General features: G+C 48.3%; 1 protein-coding gene across 3 annotated transcripts in view; it reads right to left on the bottom strand.

Moving 5' to 3' along the window:
* dnmbp (dynamin binding protein) overlaps positions 1-21,736 on the bottom strand; it is a 41,286-nt gene that overhangs the window by 5,448 nt on the left and 14,102 nt on the right. The window contains exons 4-8 of one of the 3 annotated variants that reach the window (XM_062474609.1): positions 18,846-21,095; positions 2,943-3,154; positions 2,685-2,784; positions 2,346-2,493; positions 753-770 (exon numbers count right to left, since the gene is read on the bottom strand). In XM_062474609.1, the coding sequence (XP_062330593.1) occupies positions 753-770; positions 2,346-2,493; positions 2,685-2,784; positions 2,943-3,154; positions 18,846-21,095 (2,728 nt within the window). Of the gene's footprint in view, positions 1-752; positions 771-2,345; positions 2,494-2,684; positions 2,785-2,942; positions 3,155-11,375; positions 13,385-18,845; positions 21,096-21,736 lie in introns of those variants that run through there. The other 2 variants (XM_062474611.1, XM_062474610.1) reach the window with 2 other exon arrangements.

The raw sequence follows: 21,736 nt of genomic DNA, 5'->3' as shown, positions 1-21,736 counted from the left end.
GTAAAATCTGATACAAAATAATATATTATGTAATATATTTGTTTTATCAGATAATTATACTTTTGACAATTACTTAATGTAAAGGGTGTCAGTATGTGTTGAGTGATACAATATATGAAATCAATTTTCATTTGCTTAGCTTTAAGGCCATCAGCAGTACACAGCAGCAAAAAGCAACATTCTTAAAAAAAAAGTATTATTCAAATAAAGGAGCAATATTGATTGAGCAAAATAAATTGAATGTTATTCTGATTGATATAATAATGTTATATAAGTAAAAAAATTTTTTATTTTTAATTGGTTTATGATGTCTTAACATCATGCAAATCACTAATGGAGTTTATAAAGAGATGAATTGTAAATGATGCAGAAGTTGCTGCTTAGTTCCACTAGATGGCCTCTTCATTCTGTTTGATGACCAACAACAATCTCTTTGTTGATCTCATTAAAAACTGGACCTATGAAGAGGAGGAAAACATAACACAAGAGGCAGCCACAACCGTAGCAGCGCACACACCACCAGGGGGCTGGGGTCAATGCACTTTCAATTAGGTCAAATGAAAATGCCATTGGCCCAGTCCCTATATAGCATCTCTCACTCTCTCACTCTCTCACACTAACACTTTCTCAGCAAAACCGAGAGACAGAGAAGCAAACACACACAAACACGTTAATAGGGGTTAGTGAGCCATAGGCATGCTGTTTCGACGGTTCTCATGCAGATACCATGGCAACACTTCAAGGAAACTTACCACTCGCGATATATGGCCCTGGGATGGGGAAGAAGAGAGGGATGGGTAGAAAGGTGGAGAGACAGAGAGGCAGCGGGAGGAAGAGAGGAGAAAACAGACAAAAGGAATTATAGAAACTGACAGAGCACTGAGGTGTTGGGTCTCTGAGGGTCCAACCCCCATCTTCTGTAAATCTATATTTAATGGCCTCTGTTTAAGACCCTGTTGAAAACCCTTTTTTCTTTGCAAGACTTTTTTCTTTTTAACTCGTGTTTTGATGCTATTACTTTTGCCCCCTGCTGTAAGATCCTACAAACACAATCCGAGGCATAGCTTATAGTTTAACGGAAACCTATGAAAACAAAGCGCACCCTGCAGAGTTAATAGGCGGTCATAACCCATAGTAACGTGTGTTGCCGTGGCCTCTTTTGCGGGTTAGCTTCAACCTCGCCGGGGGGCTAACTGCCAACCTGTCTAGTAGAGCGTTGAGAGTTTAACACACGGACTTGGGACACTGTTGCTGGTAGGACCTGAGAAACCGTATAAAAGAACTACTAGGGGAGACACGTCCTCTCCCAAATGTCCCTGGATCTTTTCACTTCTCACCACAGTGCCAACACAACAGGATCAATCTAAACATTTTTGTTTTGGTGTCCAGTATGTGTTTTTTGTTGTTGTCTTGTGACTCCCTTGTCACCAAAACCATAACCTTTCTCTCTTGTTTAAGGAAGAGGAGAGTTGACCTTCAAACTGAGCGGCTAGCGGTCGATGAAACACAACACTGGTGAATAAACACACCAGTGTTGGCTCGCGTCCCAGGTAAAGGACAAGGAAGAACACAGGCAGGGCGCATTCTTAAACTGCTCAACATTACTGAAGTCTGATGAGACTCTGACAGATACCCCACGCTCTGGAGGAATGGACTGTGTGTGTCAATGGGTAAGAGGAGAGTATCGGTCAGACGCCCATCTCTAAAGCTGTGTCGTGCGCGCCACATATTTTCTGATTCAACCTTGTATGACAAGTTTTCACTGCGTTCAAAGTAACTCGGCTAACCTCCAAACAAGAACCAGGCCACTACCACACCCTTTATGATTCTACACCTGGCCTAAACTGGGCCACTGTTTACCTTTCAATGAAGCAAGATGTTTCCAGATAACTACAGTTTCGATTACCTTCCTTTAAAAAAAAACATAATAACTAGATAGCCGATAAAAAAAAGTTACGTACACAGGATCAATGTCAATGTTTGACTTTCCAACGATTATACAGTACAGTCCAATCTATCGTGGTTAGAAGTCACTTCTTGTTTGTTTTCATGCTCGACACAGTTCCACACACGCATGCCTTTACTGGAGTCACTCAGATGCACTAAGCATTGTCAAACACTTACACAAATTAGTGCTAAATCGTATAGAATATGGTTTGGTAGACTTCAGATTAAAGTTACAAGATGCCATCGTGAATTTCTTCCAACCTCCAAACCCGAGCATTAATCATATTACAAACATCAACACCAAAATTGTTTCCGATGACCGGGTTCACGTTGGTAGTTGGTGAAACTCACAGACTGCACCTTTGAGAAGTCTAGACCATGTCTGGTCAGGTACCTACCTCAGCTTCTCTAAGCACTCCAGCACGTGTCTCTGGATGTTCTCGTCCTTCTCGTAGGTCTCCAGGAGGGAGATGGCATCGTCATGGTTCTGGCAGTAGATCTTATACACCTCCTCTAGTTCAGTCTTGGAGTCTAGGAAGACTTTGCCTGGGGAGAGAAACGACAGAGTCGAAAAAAAGTCAGCTTCGTGCTTTTGGTTTCTGACCTTGACGGTCAGAAAACATACAAAAGGACACGCAAGATAAACGTGGGTTTAGGATGAAAGCGTGTAAGCAATACAGGAAGCCATATCTCGCTAATCGAAATGATTCCCCTCAAAGGAGCCTTGAAATGCTAACCAATAGAGTCAGTGTCCTGGAGGTTCTTCAAGAGGCGTCGCGATAAGTCGATCACAGAGTTAATGTTGCCGAAGAGGCCCTCAAAGTCCACATTTTGCACCTGCAGGAAGGGGGAACATGCATTAACACAAAAAACAACGAAATAAAGAGTTCCATTTTGCTAAACTAGGTAACTGCAACCAAAATAACCTCAAACATCTCCCAGTACGTGTCCAAATGAACCCGTTTATCCCCCCTGTCCGCCCGGCCCCGGGGCACCTGTTTGCGTTGGAGCGGATGGATGATCTCTTGGACGCACATCTGCAGGTCCTTGATGTAGTCTGTCTCTGTCTGCAGCAGCTCCTCCACCACCTTGGCTCTCTTCTCCAGCATCCTCTGCTCGGGGTCCTCCGTGGCGGCCAGCGCCGACGTGACGGCACACACCGGAGCAGGCTCCAGGGGCTTGGGCTGCGCCGGCAGCAGGGTCATGTCTGAGGGAAGGAGGAGCGAGAGGTTCAAATGTACAGTCTAGCTTTGAACGAGTTCCAACGCGCTATCCCAAGCTTGGCTTACAATACTACACTGAGATAGTTATAGAGAGAAACGTGGATAACAGTTTTAACACAATATAAGCGAGGATTAACATAAACATTTTGGGAGTATCCATGATACACAAATGGCTAACCTAGACTAAAGAGCAATTCCACCGGACTCTTTATAACTACTATAAATCTACATGTTCCAAAAAAAGGAAGGCCCCTCCAAAAGAGGTTCTGTCTCTAGTCATGTCTGGCCAGTCTTTGATCAGTGGCTCTGTTATCACTAGTGGGCCTGTCTCTGGAGTGCCCAGGACATGAGGGAGAGCCCGGTGCATGCACCGCTGGGCACCGTCAATGGGCTGTGGACTGGAGTGGACTCAACTCTTTTGTCTCAAGCACAATGGACTGTGACAGCAACAAGAGAGATACGGCCTCTCTGGGATGGAGGAGATAGAGGAGAGGAGGAGGACGGGTCGAACGAGAGGGAGATGGACAGCACTGGAGAGAGAGGCCGACAATGGAAGGTGACAGCGGTTTGAGAAATATGGCTTTGCTTTCGGAGGCATTCACTGGTGTGTATGTGTGTTCCATTACAACCATCTCAGCAACAGGAATTGGGGTGAAGGAGGTTAAGCCTAATCAAAGTCATTATCCACCAACAGCATCTGTCTTGGGACCACATATGAGGTCATTCAGACAGTGCCAATGGCGCACATTGGAGTAAAAAAACAACAACAACACACACACACACACACACAAAAAGGTGCATGAAGTCAAATTGAGGATTGTGTTGCAGTAAACCATGTGTGTTTATTATGGGCTGGCATTTACGTTCGAGGAGATCATGGTAACGGAGTCATTCCTCAGTGAGTGCTCAAGGCGCTCGCTGCGGTGCAGATTAGCTTGGTCCACATATGCCTTCTCTGTCCCTGGCCTGCTGTAGAGGGGGTCTGTCTGATCCCCTTGGCCACCTGCCCTCTGCCCTTCTCCCCACCGCCACACACAGCACACACACGCACGCACGCACACGCACGCACACGCCTCCTGCTCCACAAGGCTTAGCAGAGTCTGAGCTCTTCTCATCTCCTCCCGTTGTTGGGTCTTTCCCCCCCGAGGACTTGGACGTCTTGAATTGATGAGAACTCAAAGACCGGAGAAGTCGTCCCCCAGTTTCTGCTCCCGGCCGAGAGAGGTAGGGAGCAGGCGATGAAGGAGAGGGATGTGTTTAAGGACACAAAGGAGGGGGGGGGCGGGGATTAGGCCTACATGAGTTTGAGGCGGGGTAGGAAGAGCTAATTAATCGGTTAATTGGTATCCCACTCCGGTCATTCCCACGCTGAAGGTCCTCTGCACACATCCATACATCGTATGCTCCACTTCTCATGTTTAAATATGCAGCTATTTGCAACATAAGCCCCGAAGCTGCTTACCCCCACACACACACACCCTCACATGCGCACACACACATACAATGACCCACTTCTCTCCGCTGGAATTCCACTTGTTCTACTGAGGACTGTGGGACACACACACACCACACTCCTTAGACAGGTGCATGAATGTGCCCCCCCCCCCCCACACACACACACACGTGTGTGTACATACACACAGAAACAGGTGTTTACATCTAAAGACAGCTGAAAGATTTCCATCACAATGGCTTCTAGCAAGAGTGTAGCAGGTGTAACAGGCTCTGTGACATGGCTACTATCTCTCTGAGTCAACCACGCTGGCCTCACCAGAGGAAACAGCTGTGGAGTGGTGACTCAATCACAGCCACCAAACACAATGTTCATCAGACACTTAGTCACTGGTTTGTGCTCGCTAACCCCTCAGTACAAAGGCCAACCAAACGAGGAGTGTCCCTGTATCTCTATGTCATTGCCCTGAGTGGCTGGGTTTCAGACACACTTGAATCCATTCGAGTCAGTGGGTAGTTTAAGGGACAGCGGGAGCAGGGCTAACAGTGCTGCGAGGGAGGGAAGGGACCATTCTGTGGCCCTGTTCCAACACTCGATGATGTACAGTATCCTTCCATCTCGCCGCTGTCTTCGTGGTACAAGCAATGCTGGATGTGTGTATTTGTATCGCACATTTGAGCTTGTGTCCTTTTTGTGTTCGCAGCGTGTGTGACACAGCCTACTGATTCTTGGAGGTATGTTGTGCGAGATCGTGTTCGCACACACACAAAAGCCCTTGTGTGGAGTGGAAGTAATTGCTTGTGGCATTGTTTGGTCGTCCTGAACAGCCACGGCCCCAGACCCTCTCTGGGTTCTCATGGGGGGGTACCATGCCATGTCCCGGGGGCGACAGGAAACCCAGGGGGGTCCCGGAGGAGCGGACGGTGGCATGAGGGTTAATGATGAGCATACACACATGTACACACAGCGTTTTCATGGATGACCTAACTGTCAACAGAAGATCAGAGATTCAACTTGGAGACTACTTCTCAAGGTGCTGGTGGTCATCAACAAGTTTCTCTTTTCCTGTATGTTCTCCTGTGTCAAGACTTAATCCCACAACAGAGCAGAAGACTATCTGTTAAGTTAATGTACCTGAGACAGATGTGTTCACCTGCCAGTGGAGTTTTCTTAACGACATAATAATCAACCGTCAATATCAGTTTTGACTGCTAATGAGGTTTTTATCTAAATGAATCCATAGGATCCCCTGCAAACACACATTAAGGCAACAAAAGCATTGAACCAGATATCAAAAATGTATGTAAGAACGCACCCAACTTTAGCATGCATGCTCTTTCTGTATTACTAATAACTTGGGTTGCTAAATCAACACAATTGAGCAAGAGGGACTTTCTTCAGATAGGCCTCGAGTTTCATAAGTCAACAAGGAAGGAGAGAATGATTAGGCACACAGTGTTTACAATTAAGATGGGTTGGAAGTAGTCAGACAAAAGTCAATCTAAGATACCCTGGACATCTTTTTGGTGTGAAGACCAAGACATTGTTTTGACAAGACCTAAAATGACTTGTCAGCATACTTGAAAATACTACTAATTACTACTGTAAGCTGAGACAAATGAGATGACTTCAAAATAAAAATAAAAACGTCTACACCTTTTTGGAGGCATTCAGTAACAGTATATTTACTTCCACCACTATGAGAAGAAGAGATGGAGAAAGAAAAGTTGGGGCCTTGAAGCCTTCACCCACCTTGGCTGTGCACACACCCTTCCTCCACTCTGCCCTCTACACACACACACACACACAAAGGTTCAAAACACGCCCGTCAGTCCAAGGTAGTCGAACATGCAAAGCCAGTGTAAAGTCCCATTGATGGAGCTCTCAGAACGGGCCTATGTCCGTCTCGGTGCGTTCTCCATTCTGGAGCCAAATTACCATGAGAATGGATGGAAGCCACCATGATCACACACCCCAGTGGACACAGTCATCCCCAGCTCACACTAAAGCCTGGAACTGGATCACGGATGCTTACTAAGGATGTGTGTCTGTGTGTGTTACCACCAGCCGTATGAACATGCAGACGTAGATGTACCACACCCAAATACACTAAAACTGTCATGGTTTTAATGCATCAAACCAAACACACATTATACACATACACTCAACACAAGCCCCGAAAATCTGGCTGAACTTTCCAAGTATCAGCTTGAAATGTGCTGGAAGAAACTAGAACCTATAACGGAATCTAGGCAGAACTTGAACTTACATCAACCCAGTGATGAGAAGCAGAGGAACAGTGTTGGAGGACGGGAACCTTTGGTCGAGTCTCAGTCGCTCCATGTTTTCATCTCAGCTGACGACTAGCCAGGCCCCTCCCATTCACAGGCTGAACATCAAAACTTTGAGGACCCCTTAGTGAACACAGCCTCATCACTCTTCTTTTCTAGCTGCCTCTTTCCCTCCCTGTCACTCTCTAAAGACAGTCAGGATGCAGGATTTGTGGCAAAAGTCAGGTTCTATTCTTCAAGACTTATCTTACTTACTTTATCTTACAAAGAACAGCTAAGGACCACACCCTGGAGTCTGGGCTCACACACAGAGAGAGAGACACAGAGAGATACACAGAGAGAGAGAGACAGAGACAGGGAGGGACAGAGACAGAGACAGAGACACAGAGAGAGAGAGAGAGAGAGAGAGAGAGAGAGAGAGAGAGAGAGAGAGAGAGAGAGAGAGAGAGAGAGAGAGAGAGAGAGAGAGAGAGAGAGAGAGAGAGAGAGAGAGAGAGAGTCTAAGGTCAGACACAATCAGTGCTGTGTGTGTGCTCGGCCCAAAGTTCACACAAGAATGCCCCGTTGCCGTGGCTACGCTAATAGCAGGGCCCCTCTTCATATCAAGCCAAGCTTTAGAGAGCAGGGAGCCGCCTTATAGACGCTGGCATTGGGGAAGAGTTTATACAGGCCGTTTGTGTCATGCAAGCAGCAACTTTTAAGAAACACATGAACATCACGGACTGAGCTACAAACATATTATCATACAATTTATGAGCAACACGAGTACTCGATTTACTGTAGTTTCCTTTCACGTTCTCTTTTTATGAAAACAAATTACATTTCCGTGTTCTACGTTTCTTTCTGCCATGCACTAAATAAACAAACCTAACCGTGCACATTTTCGCAAGTCCAACAATGCGTTCACCTATCTGTCACTTTCAGCAGAACAAACAGCGAGACAGGACACAGGCGTGGAAACCTCTCTACAACACTGATACAGGACACAGGCGTGGAAACCTCTCTACAACACTGATACAGGACACAGGCGTGGAAACCTCTCTACAACACTGAGACAGGACACAGGCGTGGAAACCTCTCTACAACACTGATACACACCTTCCCCAGCGGGACAGCTCTGTTCCTCTGTTTACTCTGACAGGTCAAAGGTCAATAGTCACATTCCTGCTCCCTGGTTGACCTCTCTGTAACCCCCCCTCACACCACCACTACCAGCAGCAGGGACCACTGGTATATCAACAATATACTGTACATCCCCCAAACTGGATACCAGAAGTTGTATTCCATATTCTTGGAAACTCAAGAAATGAAACCATTACACGCACATGCTACCAATGATAGCCAAAAGACATCAAGACACAAGTGTTTTGTGGTCTTGAATACAGGGCCTTTGTTTGAAAAGAGCGTGTGTTTAAGGACCTAAAGCCACCTTCTTATTTCCAAGTTGTGAGTGGAGCGCGGTCCAAGATCAGGGCTTGGAATTCCAAGTGGGCACAGACCGTGGAAGCGTTGAATAAAGCAGCTTCAACACAGCCCCTCAAGACGGCTTCTCTCTTTCTACCCCTGCGCTGAAGATGTTGTCATTTGCTTCAAGTATGCATATGCTTAGCATATGCGCATGGAGACTAATTGGAAAACCCATTCCATGAAATCAGGACAGTGGTCCTATTAATCATGACTGGTGATGAAGCTATGCAGATTAGAGTGATTCACACAACACTCAGTGGAAACAGTGAAACCTGAGTTGAATCAAAACATTCCAGTGAACCAAAACAATAATCAAAACGCCTGTATCTAGTAGTCACTGTAGACGACCAGATAACAATGGACACGATCATCCATAATTGCGAGGCCCTGATTTAAGCTACCTGTCTGGGTTATATGTTCCAGTTAACCCTAATCAAAGGATATAGCTCAGTGTGACTTGATCAACAGCAACTCCTGATATTTTCTCGACTGTGCATGTTGAATCTGGTGCCCTGCTCGCTCAACCCCCATCTCACCTAGCAGGTTAGGGTGCTTTTCTCTTAGCTCCTGCTTGAAAAGGAAGTCTCCTCACATGCTAAGTGTGCAACTACAAATAAGATTATAGCCTGTCAAAGGCGGTGTGTCGTCATTCTTTATGATGTTTTATCAACAGGCTCTTGTCCAACCAGGTCCACTTCACTGGCTCTGTTGGTGGGGGATGATACACAGGCCCTAACTCATCTCTTTCCCACGGAAAAGTCTTTGTGAAAACATTGATGATAAGATCGAGCTTCTCTGGTGCTGGGGATTGTTTTTGCTGAGGTAATGTAAGTGTTGAAATGTGTCTGTATAGTATTGATGTGTGTGTGTCTGTATGTGTATTGGAATGAAAACTACTTGAGTTGCATCGCTACACTGCAATTTAATGTACAACAATCCCTCTAATGCTTTTACTGTGAGTCTCATATGTCTAAACACTTCCATCACAGTGGAGAAATTCAATATTGAGCGCCACTAAGCACCTTGCCACAAAAACAGCACACAGGAAATTCAACAATCACAGCTCCTATTATAAATGGTCCATTTGCCAACTGCACTCTGCAAAACCGCCGTGTTCTGAAAGTCTGAATCACCTGTCCATTCATGACATCTGCAACACCGTCACCCGACAAGGGAACCAATCACCATGCAACTGGCACCGTGGTTGTCACAGTGTTAAGGGTCACTGTGACGGCAGCGAGCGGAGCTCAGGATAAACCAATGAGAGAACGGTGTCATGGGTGTGGGCTTAAGTGGCTGTGAGGGAGGCCTGGAGAGCCCGCTGCATAATTGGCGTTTGTGCTGGGGGGGTTCGGCCAGGTTTCTGACCTACATTAGCTGGTTAATTCCGTCCTCAGCTCATGACCTGGGTCTCCTGGTGTGCCAGGCTGGGTCCTGCTGAAGAACGCTGCCAGAATGTTGTGCAAAGGTTGTCAAAGGGTTTCCCTTCTTAATCACCCCCCCCCCCACACCCCACACACACACACACACACTCCACTGCCCACCAGAAGCAGCAGCTGCTTAAGGATTACAGGCAGCAGCAGCAACAGGCACCTCAATAGACTGACACTCACACACACACACACACACTTCCAAGAGGTCTGAGAGCATTACGTTGGCCAGCCGGTTGAACTTATCACCATCTCAACAACAGCGTTCATAAAATGCAAGACTTATCAAGGTTTATAAATCTGACAACTGACTATGTCTGATGCTGTACTGGTACAAATGACCTTCTATTTTTCTTTTCCATTTGTTCTCTTTACGCACAGTCACTTCAACTTCATTGAATGAGAGAGGAACCCTAATAAGCTGCACAACCAAATCAAAACTGGACAATCAAATGCTTTACTCGGTTAAGAATCCTGAGCAAGCACAAAACACTTTAATGAGATTAAAGCAGGACAAGACAATAGAAAAATGTGGATGTGTGTGCGTGTGTATGACCTCATCCCTGTAGTGAGCCAGACTACCAATCTGGTCTCTCCGTGAAGGAGTCACCCTGGTGCTGGCTGCTGCCTGGCACAACCTCCTACACCTCCTCACTATGCTGACGTTGGGGATTAGTGGTCTCCCCCTCGGAGGAGGGGGGACAAGTGGTCAGTGTGTGTGTGCGTGTGTGTGTATGTAGAACTGGGGGGGTTGTAGGGCGCCACCTGCTTCTTCTCAGACACAATGAACTTCAGAGGAGTGCTCCCCTGCACCACGCAGAGAGAGAGAGAGAGATAGATAGATAGAGAGAGAGAGAGAGAAGGAGAGGGAGTTTTGTTGCAAAATCACAAAACATCTTCAGTTGCCATTTATACTGTGACAGTGATGGAATTTCAGTCATAAACTACACACAAACAGACAATGAGCCTCTGATGGGAATGCTCAATCTGAAAGAAAATTGAAAGGAAAACATTTTTTCAAGAGGGCATTTCGAAAGACAGAAAGAACAAAAAATAGGCAACAAAACCAAGAACCCACAAAACCCGCCAGGCAGGTTCCTCCACCTACATGTTCACCTTTCAGAGAATCGACGATACCGCCACTTACACACACACACAACCACTCACGCACACACACACCAGGAGACATACAGACTCCTGTTTGACAGACACATGCCTGTAAAGTCAGTTAGCGCCTGACCACTCAGCATTTCCAACCTCCATAGCATTGATTGGCAACCGTCCTAAGTGCTTGTAGAGGTCAAAGCCCACGCATAAACATTGAGACACTGGGGACTATGGGAGACAAGCACACTTGGATATGATCCCCTCAACTCTTCCCATGATCCACTTATGTATTGATTGAGACCATGGAAGAGTATTGTCCCAGCCCTCGACCATGATGCAGCCCAATGGACTGGATGAGCTGGCATTGGCGATAGATGGTCCATATAAAACATCTAAACATACAGTAAGCTTGCACTAAAAGTTTAAGTGGGAACTGAATACTATGCCCATCACCCACCTTGTACTTTTTCTTGGTTCTGCTTCCTGTTAATGGCAAAATCGGACTTTCGGAGAGAGCTAGGGGCCGTCTTCCTGTAGAAGCTGTTCCGATCCAGAGAACCCAGGTAAACAGGCTTCCTTCCCCTTCTTGGTTTCCCACCAAAGCTCCCTGGCTCTTCAGGACCATGTTTACTCTCCTCAGCGGGGTCACGGTTCCGAATCCCAGGGTCTTCATAGGACCGCTGTTCTCTGACTGGTAGCTTATGGATCTGGTCCTGGATCCAGTCTTCACAGTGGGACCTCTTGCCTTTATCTGGGTAGTCCACATACTGGGAGTCCAGTGATATGGTTCTCAGGTCCCGGTACTGGTCTCGCGCCTTGCGGTCAAAGCGGTCTTCCTCGCTACGGTCGTAATCACCTTTATCCCTGCGGTCGTAGCCATTCTCGTTCCTCTGGACATAGCGGTCCCTTCCTTTGCGGTCAACATAGTCCTCCTTTCTACGGTCATAATAGCCATCTTTTTCTCTGGGGTCAAAGCGGTCACTCCCTTTGTGGCTGTTGTGGTCTTGGTCTTTCTCCGTACGGTCATAACCACTCCTTTCTTTGTTGTCGTATTGGTCTTCTGGCCAGGGGTGGTCCTTATCCTTGTGGTCATAGTGGACCCCTTTCTTTTGTTTATAACCATCCCTGTCCTTGTGGTAGTAGCGGTCCTTGTCTTTACGGTCACAGGGTTCCTCCGCTCTGCGGTCGTACTGCTCCTTACCTCTGCGCTCGTCTCGGTGAAGGTCCTCTTCCCTACGATTGTGGGGCTCCTTTTCTCTACGGTCATGCTGGCTCCTTTCTTTGCGGTCGTAGTTATCCATGTCCTTGCGGTCATAGTGGTCATCTTTGCGGTCGTAGTAGTCAAACTCTCTGCAAGTGTAGTGGTCTTTCTCTTTGCGGCTGTAGTGGTCATCTCGTCTGTGGTCATACTGTTTCTTGATGTCATAATGGTCCTGCCTTTTGCGGTCGTAGCGGTCGTCATCTTCGCGGTCATAGTGGTCTTGATCCCTGCGGTTGTACCTGTCCTGCTGATCATACCCATTTGGCTCCTTGTGGTCCTTGCTGCCGTAACGGTCATGTTCATAATACTCCTTCTCCCGGTAGTCTTGGCTTCTGCGGTCGTATGTGTCCCTTTCTGTGTGATCGTACCTCTCCTGAGTTCTGTCGTCATCGTTGTAGTCCATTTGCTGTGTCTCTCCATTGTGGGCCTGGTAGTTGTAGTCCTCAGGCCCTTGGTAGAAGCAGTGCTTGGCTTTCCAATCCTGCGCTCTCCTCAGGCCCAAATGGCCATCCTCTGACCCTGGGTGGAAATAAAGGTCCCTGCTTTGAGGCCTAGTTTCCTTGAAAGCAACCCTTTCTCGGTCTTCATATTCCCAGCTAGGTTGGTGGCAGACATTCTCCTGCCTCACATGGGCTTGGGTCTCCCATTGGACGGGCCATGGGGCTGGCACATGTCCTGGGCCTGGCACTGGACCTCCGTGGACAGCCATTGGCCCACCAGGACCCATCATCATTGTAGGAGTATGAGGAGGACCAGCAACTAGCCTGTACCCTGGATAACCAACCACTTGTTGTTGTTGTTGCTGCTGCTGCTGCTGCATCTGGAGATGGTGTAATTGCTGGAGCTGTTGAAGACGAATCATCCTCTCCCTCTCCTTGGCCCAGCCCGTGTCACCGAGCTCCTCCACACTCTTGCCCCTCCTGACAGGGACCCCGGCGGCAAGGTTCCAGTCCACCGGTCCAAACCCGGCTGGGGGCCCCAAAACTACTTGACCTTTCATTTTTGTGAGTCCCACAACAGCTGTTCCAGCGCTGCCGTAGTTTGTTTTTCAAAGTTCCGACACTCTCCCGACTACCTGCTCAAACGCTTACATTCCAGGGCACGGTGTCGCGAGAGACTCCACCTGTCAGACATTCTCTCCTCAGCTCTGTGTTTCTCTCTCTGTGTGCTTCTCTCACGGTCGCCTGAACAGGACTGCCAAGCTGAAGCGCCTCCCAGCTCTGTGTGAAACTTCAATCTCCCCCTCCCCCCCCCCCCCGCAGACGGCACTACGAATCGCAGCAGGAGGAGGGGGAGGGGCAGGAGGAGGAGGGGCCACCCCCGGGTTAATGATCGAGCCGAGTCACATGAGTGGAGGAGCACACAGTGGGGTCCCTCCCAGCGTCGGTATTGGTCGGCTGCTCTGTTCGCAGGAAGACAGCCCGGCCGGAGCAGATTTCCTCAGCCAGAGGAAGGAGAATGACTTTTCTAAAAATGCCTTTGCGGTGTTAGGGACTTGGCATTGAGCAACTTCCACAACAATCCTTCCTCATCCCCTCACTCTCCTTTAATCTCTTGTCACACCATTTTGTTTTGTCCCACCAACACACCTTGAGAGTCCACAAACCCTCTGCACAATTAGCTTAAACAACTTTTTTTTAAGCTAATGTTTTATACACACCAAAGTATAATGGGTTCATTTGAAGCAGGTCTGAATACAAATATTTTGAAGTTTATTGTGCACAGATTGCGGAAACACAAGCTTTATTTTGCCCTACTTTTAGAGGCAAAGAATACATTCACACATGAGCAAATTCACTTACTTTCATTGAAAACAGGGAGAGAGAGAGAGAGAGAGAGAGAGAGAGAGAGAGAGAGAGAGAGAGAGAGAGAGAGAGAGAGAGAGACACATACACACACACAGGACTGATTATGCTAGAGTGTATGGTGTACTGGAAAAGTAGCTGCTCTCTCTCTACAATGAGCTATTGTTGAGTGCCGTCCCCAGACTCTGGGGCAGTCGTATCTTGTAGTGTGAGAAACCTCATATCTATTCAGAAGGCTGCAGTGTAGTGTATCTCCTCCACACACCCCCACCCTCCCATCAAAGGGCCAATTATAAGACGGACCACGGTTTAAAGCCCCCCCATGCTAGCACACACAAACGCATATGAACCACAAACAAGTGCATGCACACAAACATACACACACAAAGAATAAAGAAGATTATTTTTTGATCGCTGAATGATATCTTAATTACTTGATAAGTCAAGGAAATAAACTTTATTCAAACTTTCTAGAATCTTTATCTGAAAAGTATCCAATCCCCTACTATCAATCTACCCGTTGGAAAATAGACAATTACATATTAAAAGACAAATTTAAACCTTTCATAACAAAACCTAATATAAAGCCTGCAAACATTCCTAACCCTAACATTTACTGGTTTGTGATTAACTAGTCACACTATACTGAAAGAATGTGTTTTTTTCTTACATAATTCTGTTTAATTATCAACATTGAGGATCTCACCTTTCAGTACACTCCAGACCAAAACTGTGTTTATGTGTTCCTACTCCAGGGACAGTAGCTACAACATTCCTACAATTATCTGTTTCCATTTCAGGCTCAGAGCTGTATTGCCACAGATGTACTTGTACAGTCTTCCCAGAACGGCAGTCTGAACACAAAAGGCTCTCAACCTCTATTACGAGTGTGGTTGAGCAACTGAAAATCCCAATCACTCCTTCATCTGAGTTGAAGAACTCCCCTCAGGACAGCTCTCATGGTCTCTTGGACAGACAAGGGGGACCTGGGGATATCTAAAGTGCCAAGGCTGTGCGCGGTAATGAGAATGAGAGAGCTTCAATTGGGGATTTGGAGCGTGAGAGGACTGGAGAGATAGAGTGAGGTAGTTGCATGGAAAGTTGGCATGGTTTGCAGTGACACAGACTTTTCTGTAGGTGTGTGTGTCTGTGTGTGTATGTGTGTGTGGGTGCTTTATACAGTCTCTTAACAAAGTTCCATAGGTATTCGGAGAGTAAACATTGGAGAACAAAATCTAAGAACTTAGAATTGGTCAATGAAACTAGAAATACTTGATCCTTTTAATCACACTTCTTTGGTTTTCGGTTCAGTTTCTTACTTTGTACGTTCCTCATCTCTGCATTTCACCTCCACACAGCTCGAAGTTAGCCTCTGTGCTGTAACAATAACCAGCCTTTGTGGCTCCCACTCCCAGCAGAGAAACACACCCTCTCAGAGAATGGAACACCACCCAGCCTGAGTGAGTGTGAGTGTGAGTGTTTGTAAAACAAGATTCATAGATAATGTGTTACTATGGCTTGAGGCTCGACATGTGCCCTCCCTCCTACTGTGAGTAAGGTATTACACAGCATGTGATTCATTATGCATTCATTAAGCCTGATGGGGATTATCCTTTAGTATAATATAGCAGTAGAAATGGGCACTAGTATTCAAATATTTGTATATATGAACCAGGATAAGATTTCAAACAAACCCAATAATAGTATTAGATGTAGGATGGAAATATGAAATGAACAGTGACGGAAAAGAATCAAGTAATGTTCAGAGGCACCTCCTCCCTGTTCCACGTCTCCAAGGAGATAACTGTGCAAAACATTCAAGTGGCTCACGAAGATTCCTCCCCCTTTCTCCATCACTCTGTAGGAAAACACACCAAGCAACTGAGGTGTGTGCACAGCTGTGTGGGAGTGTGTGTGTTTGTGTGTGTTTACCAGAGGTAGCTGGGGAGTGTGTGTGTGGGTGCTAAATTGAAATTGTGTGTGCGTCTGTGTGTGTGTGGGGGCTGGTGTGTGTGTGTGTGTGTGTTCATGCATGTCTGTTACTTTGACTCTATGTCAACAAAGGAAATCCATCGTCTCGCCACAACATGCACACATCCCAGGAATACCTTCCCAATAACTCACATCTACAATCAAATGTACAGTTACCAAATACATCACAAATACAATGTGCAGTCGCTAGTCGTTCACAAAGAACGTTCCACTGAAATATTCAGTCAAAAAAATACAAGTGAATGAAACCCTTTTGCTGCATCATATCACTACTGACGATGAGTCTCACCACTGCCACAAAACAGTAAACCTACATTATCACAAGCAGTGTGCCTTGACTATCAGCTTTACTCTGCAGGTACTGTAAAGAATGAACAAAAACCCAGTACAAAATATCAGAAATGCTTAGTTTCCAAATCCGTTAACAGTCAACATTCCATATGAACGAGAAGACTGAGGTGAGATCTGGACTCAGAATATCAGCTTAGCTGGCTAACGTTGTCAACCTTGATGCACCCCCACTTCCCTGGCAAGCTTCACCTGGATCCTACCTGCCATGTGATTGGACCGCTGAGCCCCTAGGACGTGTCCAAACAAGGAAGTGAGTCGCATGACGGGCCGCACCATGGCCCTCCACCACCGAGTTGTGACGGTGGCGCCGGAACGGGCCATGGTCCCCTAGAATCCACCGGGCCCTGACACACAACCGGTGTCTCTGCACTGTACTCTTCTCTCCAGGAGTGAAGAAGGGATGAGGACAGGGAATGGAGGGGGTGAGGAGAAAGGGGGAGGGAGAGAGCAAGAAAGGGTGGCAGAGGGAAAAACAGGGCAAGGAAAGAGAGCAAGCAGGAGTGGAGAGAGCGGAAGATAGGGAGGATGGAGGGAGAGAAAGAGAGAGAGAGAGGCCCAAGTGTACAGCTTCCCCCCTCCCTATGATCCAGGAATGTACCTCGCACCTACGTGAGAGAGGTTGGGCCTTCGCAGACAGCATTCCACACCTCACCAACAAGACCCGGGGAAAACAATTAAGGGCCAATTAGCTATCGAGACGGTGGTGATAAATCAGTCAAGTCCACCAATGGCCGAAGCGCTGACCTCGTGACCCTGCCCTTCTGTTCTTACAGCTTATTATCATGTTCATGTCAGACATATTGAGTACAAGCAGAGATATTTGGGCCAAGTGCATCTTATATAAAGTCACTTCGGTTTGAAAATTGAAAAATCAAGTCCTTGTGGTGTGACATTAGCTAACATGTTTAGCAAATGCTACACAGAGTTCAGGAGCAGAGTGAGTTCGGCCATTAGTACTGTATTTGCAGTGTACCGTGGGAGAGAGACTGAATCACACAAGTCTTTGGCTCAGTTCCACCTCTTTCCGTCCTCCAACCCTACAAATGTGAAATAACAAAGACTAACACCCCACAGCACCATATACACCAATTCAATCAATGAAAACATAAGGATCATGGATATGGAACCAGGCCAAGGACACATATTCAGAGACTGTGGTGTGATTGCCTTATGGTGGCTAGGCATGGGACGGTGTCTGCAGAAAAGCCTGCCTTATCTCGCCAAAGACAAATACAGTCCATGTTCACTGCATGCCACAAGACCATGATGACTCATTTCACAGGAAGTAGACTCTTAAACACTGGGGTTTTCACACAACAAGCCACACCTTGACTGGAATGATGACCATGGCTGCCACCCTGACATACAGATAACAGTTTATTAGACATGGACTCCAAAAAGGTTACAGGAACTCTGGTCTATGACGAATGAACACTGATCCTTGTTCTATACCAGCTTGTCACCAGAGGACAAATGACACCCAACAAAGACAATGATGAAGAATATCACACTCAGTCCATTTAAAATAGTTCAAATGTATGACAGGCACAACAAATATACATTTACTCATTCACAGGACGAAGGCACGGCCACACCTACACACACACCCACACACCCACCCACACACACACACACCATACTCTATTCAAACACCATCTCTATCTGTGGTTTATGAATATTGCCAGGTGATACGGCTGCTCAGTTATTCAAATAATTCCATTAGATTAGTGTGTGTGTGTGTGTGTGTGTGTGTGTAGCCTACAAATCTGTGTCTGACTGTGACAATGTTCCTGTGATAAGACAGATTCCTGGAAATTGAAAAAGAAATTAGGTCTGATCCTAAGCCCAGAAACAGACAGTCTTTCCTCTGACCATTCTCCTACCAAGAACTTAACCCTTCCCAGGAAACGCTGTCCTCTGGCTGTCCTAGGATCAGTGTTGTCAGCAAGGCAGTAAACTAAGCAACCCTCCAACCTCGCTTTACCTGCTCTGAGGTCAGTGTGTTAACAATCTTTGTGCGGCTAACTTAAGCTGCTTCTGGCAGACACTGTAAACTGTTGAAGATGGTAGTCGGCAACATCTTGTTGTCCCAGGACTTCTTGTTCAGACCCGTGTTCTTGTGCTTACACAGTTTTCATGAAAAGATTATCACAGCCTTGACAGTAACATGTCCTACAGCAAGCTTAATGTTTGCTTAGCTTTTCTTCTTTGTTGTGGGGAAGTAGGGTTTTGTTGGAATAAGCCTATTCTGTAGTGTGAGTGTAACCCCTGGTAAGCATTGTAACACATTGTTCTGTCGTTTTGCGAATGCTGTTGCGTGACTGCAGTGTGAACAAAGAAACTCAAATGTCGAAATAAAATCAAAGCCCACGGTTTATTGTCAAATAAATATACATGTGTGATTTTTCCCGGTCAGTCTGAACTCCTAGCTTCTCGCTGTTCCAAGGCCTTCCCGTTAACAAGCGCTGGTCTGAGATCAGCCCCGTCTCCCATCCACCTCACCGCCCGTCGGTCTTACCTTGCAGCTGCTGCTGTTCCAGGGCCAGGGTCTCCAGGGTGTAGGAGCAGAACTCCAGGTTCTCCATGGCCTGCAGCCGGGCCGCCTCGTCCTCCTCGTCGTCCTCCTCCAGCATGGCCGTCAGCTCCTGGGCAGTCTGGGCGTAGGCCTCCATGTCTCGCTCCACCTCCTGCAGCCGCAGCAGAGCCTGGTAGCGCTCCTCCCGGCTCCGCTCGCTCTCCCTCTCCGCCTCCAGCTCCGCCTGCAGCGCCTCCTCCGCCCGCAGCTGCCGCTCGGCCTCGCGCTCCTGGCGGGCAGCCAGGTCGCCGTAGGCGGGCTCCTCCTCCTCGGGGCTGTAGAAGACGGGGCCGACGAGGGGCGGGGGGTGGGCAGCGCTTTGGCGGGGGAAGGGGGGCGGGGGGCGTGGAGCGGGGCGGGCAGGCTTGTAGGGAGCCGGGGGGCGGAGGATCCGGGGGCGCGGGGGAGGGGGGCGGAGGGTCTTGCGGCGCTCGAGGGAGGAGGAGGCGGAGTTGGAGCGGGCGGAGGAAGGTAGGAGGAAGGACAAGGGGGAGTGAGCAGAGCCTCGGATGATGTCGTTCTCACTGCTGAAGTCCAGGATGGAGTAGTGTCGAGAGACGCTGGCCTTGTGACCGTTGTCGCCGACGCCGGAATCCCTGGTAATGTCGCTAGCGACGCTTCCGCTGTCACCCGGCCCATTCCCCCCCAGGCTCTTCTCGAACTCCAAGAGCTGCTGGGATAGTTTGGTCTCCAGGTCGCCGGCTGACGTCGCTAGGGTGTCCATGGTGAAGGAGGCAGGCAGGAGGCCGTTCAAGCCCCGCCCCTCCTGCAAGGACCGCCCCCTGCGGTCGCCACTGACACCCGTCACCAAATCAACATCGTTGATGCTGGAGTGACGAGTCAGTTTCTTCTGTCTGTGGACCTCTACTAGCCCAAGTAACGCCTTGCCAATACCGGCGCCTTTTCCATTACTGGTGGCACCGTCTGTTGGTGACCTCTGGTAGTGTCCATTATCTTTTGACCAGGCAGGCAGTGAGCTGTGTAGATTGAGGCTTAGAGCTCGTTTAAAAGGGTGGGCTGCTTCAGGATAGTTAGCCCTGCTACCGTTCGTGCTGTTAGCATTGTGGCTAACGTGGTGCCTGTGGCTAAGCGCCGGCAGGCTAGGCCGAGGGGGAAGCCTGGGCCTCCCATGAGGAGCTGAGCTGGGTCTCTGGGGTCCTCGCTGTGCAGGGGCTGCTGGCCTATGGGGCAGTGGCTCGGTCCTCCTCCTCCTTTCCTCCCTGTCCTGAGTACGAGTCCCGGAGCTCTCCGGTACCGCCCGCTCGCTAACCGCATCCTGTTGCCATTTCCGCTCCTCAGCCCTCTCAAAGTAGTCGAGGTCCCACACCGTGTGGTCCTCTTGAGGTGTCCATTCGGAGCCATACTCCGGACCGCTATGGTCCTGTAGGTCGGAGCAATACTCTGAGGAATAGACGCTCTCCTCCTCCTCCTCTCCTCCCGTCGTTTCGACAACAGTCTTAATTTCTTCGGTCGCGTGCCGCCCCTCGTCCTCCATCTTGATGAAGCGGTGCGGGAAGATGCCCCGCCTCCCGCGCAGCTCCCCCTCCAGCCAGCCGTCCTCCGTCCTGCCCAGCACGCGGATGCGCTCGCCCACGTCAAAGTCCAGCTCCCCCATGTCGATCGCCCGGAACTCGTACAGCGCCACTCCGTAAACGCCCTCCTCCTCCTCCCTGTGCTCCTCCACATGTTCATAGCCCTCTTTCTCCCCTGCCTCCTCCTCCTCAATTCCATCCCCGGTGTCAAAGGGGTCATAGTTCAACGGCTCAGGGTCGTAGTGCAAACTGTCAGCCTGGTAGTTCTCTGGATCTGGTTCTGTATCATGGGGGGACCTGAGGGGGCCCAAGAGCTCCACAAACCCCTCTGGGAACATCCCCCTCCGCCCGTCCAGCTCCCCCTGAAACCAGCCTGGCTCCGGGAGGCCGGTGATGGTGATGAGGTCCCCCTCGCGAAAGTCCAGCTCTTCGTGGAGCTGTGCGTGGAGGCCCATGAGGGCCCGAGCCTGTCCCAGGGCGTGAGGGGGGAGCTCGGAGGCCTGGGCCTGGGCAGAGCGCTCCGAGAGCTGCCTGGAGCGCCCCGACAGGTGGAGCTCCTTGACGCACGACGCGGGGAAGACGCCACGGGTTCCACAGAAACTCCGCCCTCGCTGCCAGGCACCCACGCTGTCGGCTCCGCTCTCTCCAGCGACTATGTCGCCTAGGAAAAGGAAAACGTGTAGATAAGTGAAACTAGCATTCAGAGTTTTAATTATATGAAGAAAAAATTTGGTTTGAACTGATAGAGGAGGAAAATAACAGCGGGGTGAGAGAAAGTTAGGGAAAGAAAAAAGGAGGATTTGAAAATGGACTGACAGTACTTAGGATGAGAATTAGAGGTAAAGAGTAGGGGAAATATGATGATGGATCACAATTAAAGGGGATGAACTGGGAGGAAAACCTGTTCCTTAAAATCTTTCATGTAACGTTGGCCATTCAAAAAGCAAACTAATGCAATGTTATTTGACATTTCCAAAAATGTGAAACATAAAAAGAACTGAAATTCCATAACTGGGTCTATATGACCATACATATGACTACAAAGAGGCCATTGTTTGAATCCTAAACTCCTCCCATTCCTGGTGGTGGGGGGTCACTCCTGGGGTAACAAAAGGCCCCAACACTGCCTCCAACTCAAACTAAAATTGAATCAGTTTTACTTACAACCTTCAGAGAATTAGGGAAATGGAATGTCCGCTAAAAGTCAAAAAGGTCACATTCCAGAGACCGTAGACTCCACCTTCCATTGTGTCTGAACGACAAACGGGGGCACCACTCGTGTGGAACATTACGCCAGACAGG

The sequence above is a fragment of the Osmerus eperlanus genome, chromosome 12 (assembly GCF_963692335.1).
Source record: "Osmerus eperlanus chromosome 12, fOsmEpe2.1, whole genome shotgun sequence".
Taxonomy (NCBI): Eukaryota; Metazoa; Chordata; class Actinopteri; order Osmeriformes; family Osmeridae; genus Osmerus; species Osmerus eperlanus.
Note: the sequence above shows the minus strand (reverse complement) of the source record. Positions and strands in the feature narration are given on the sequence as shown.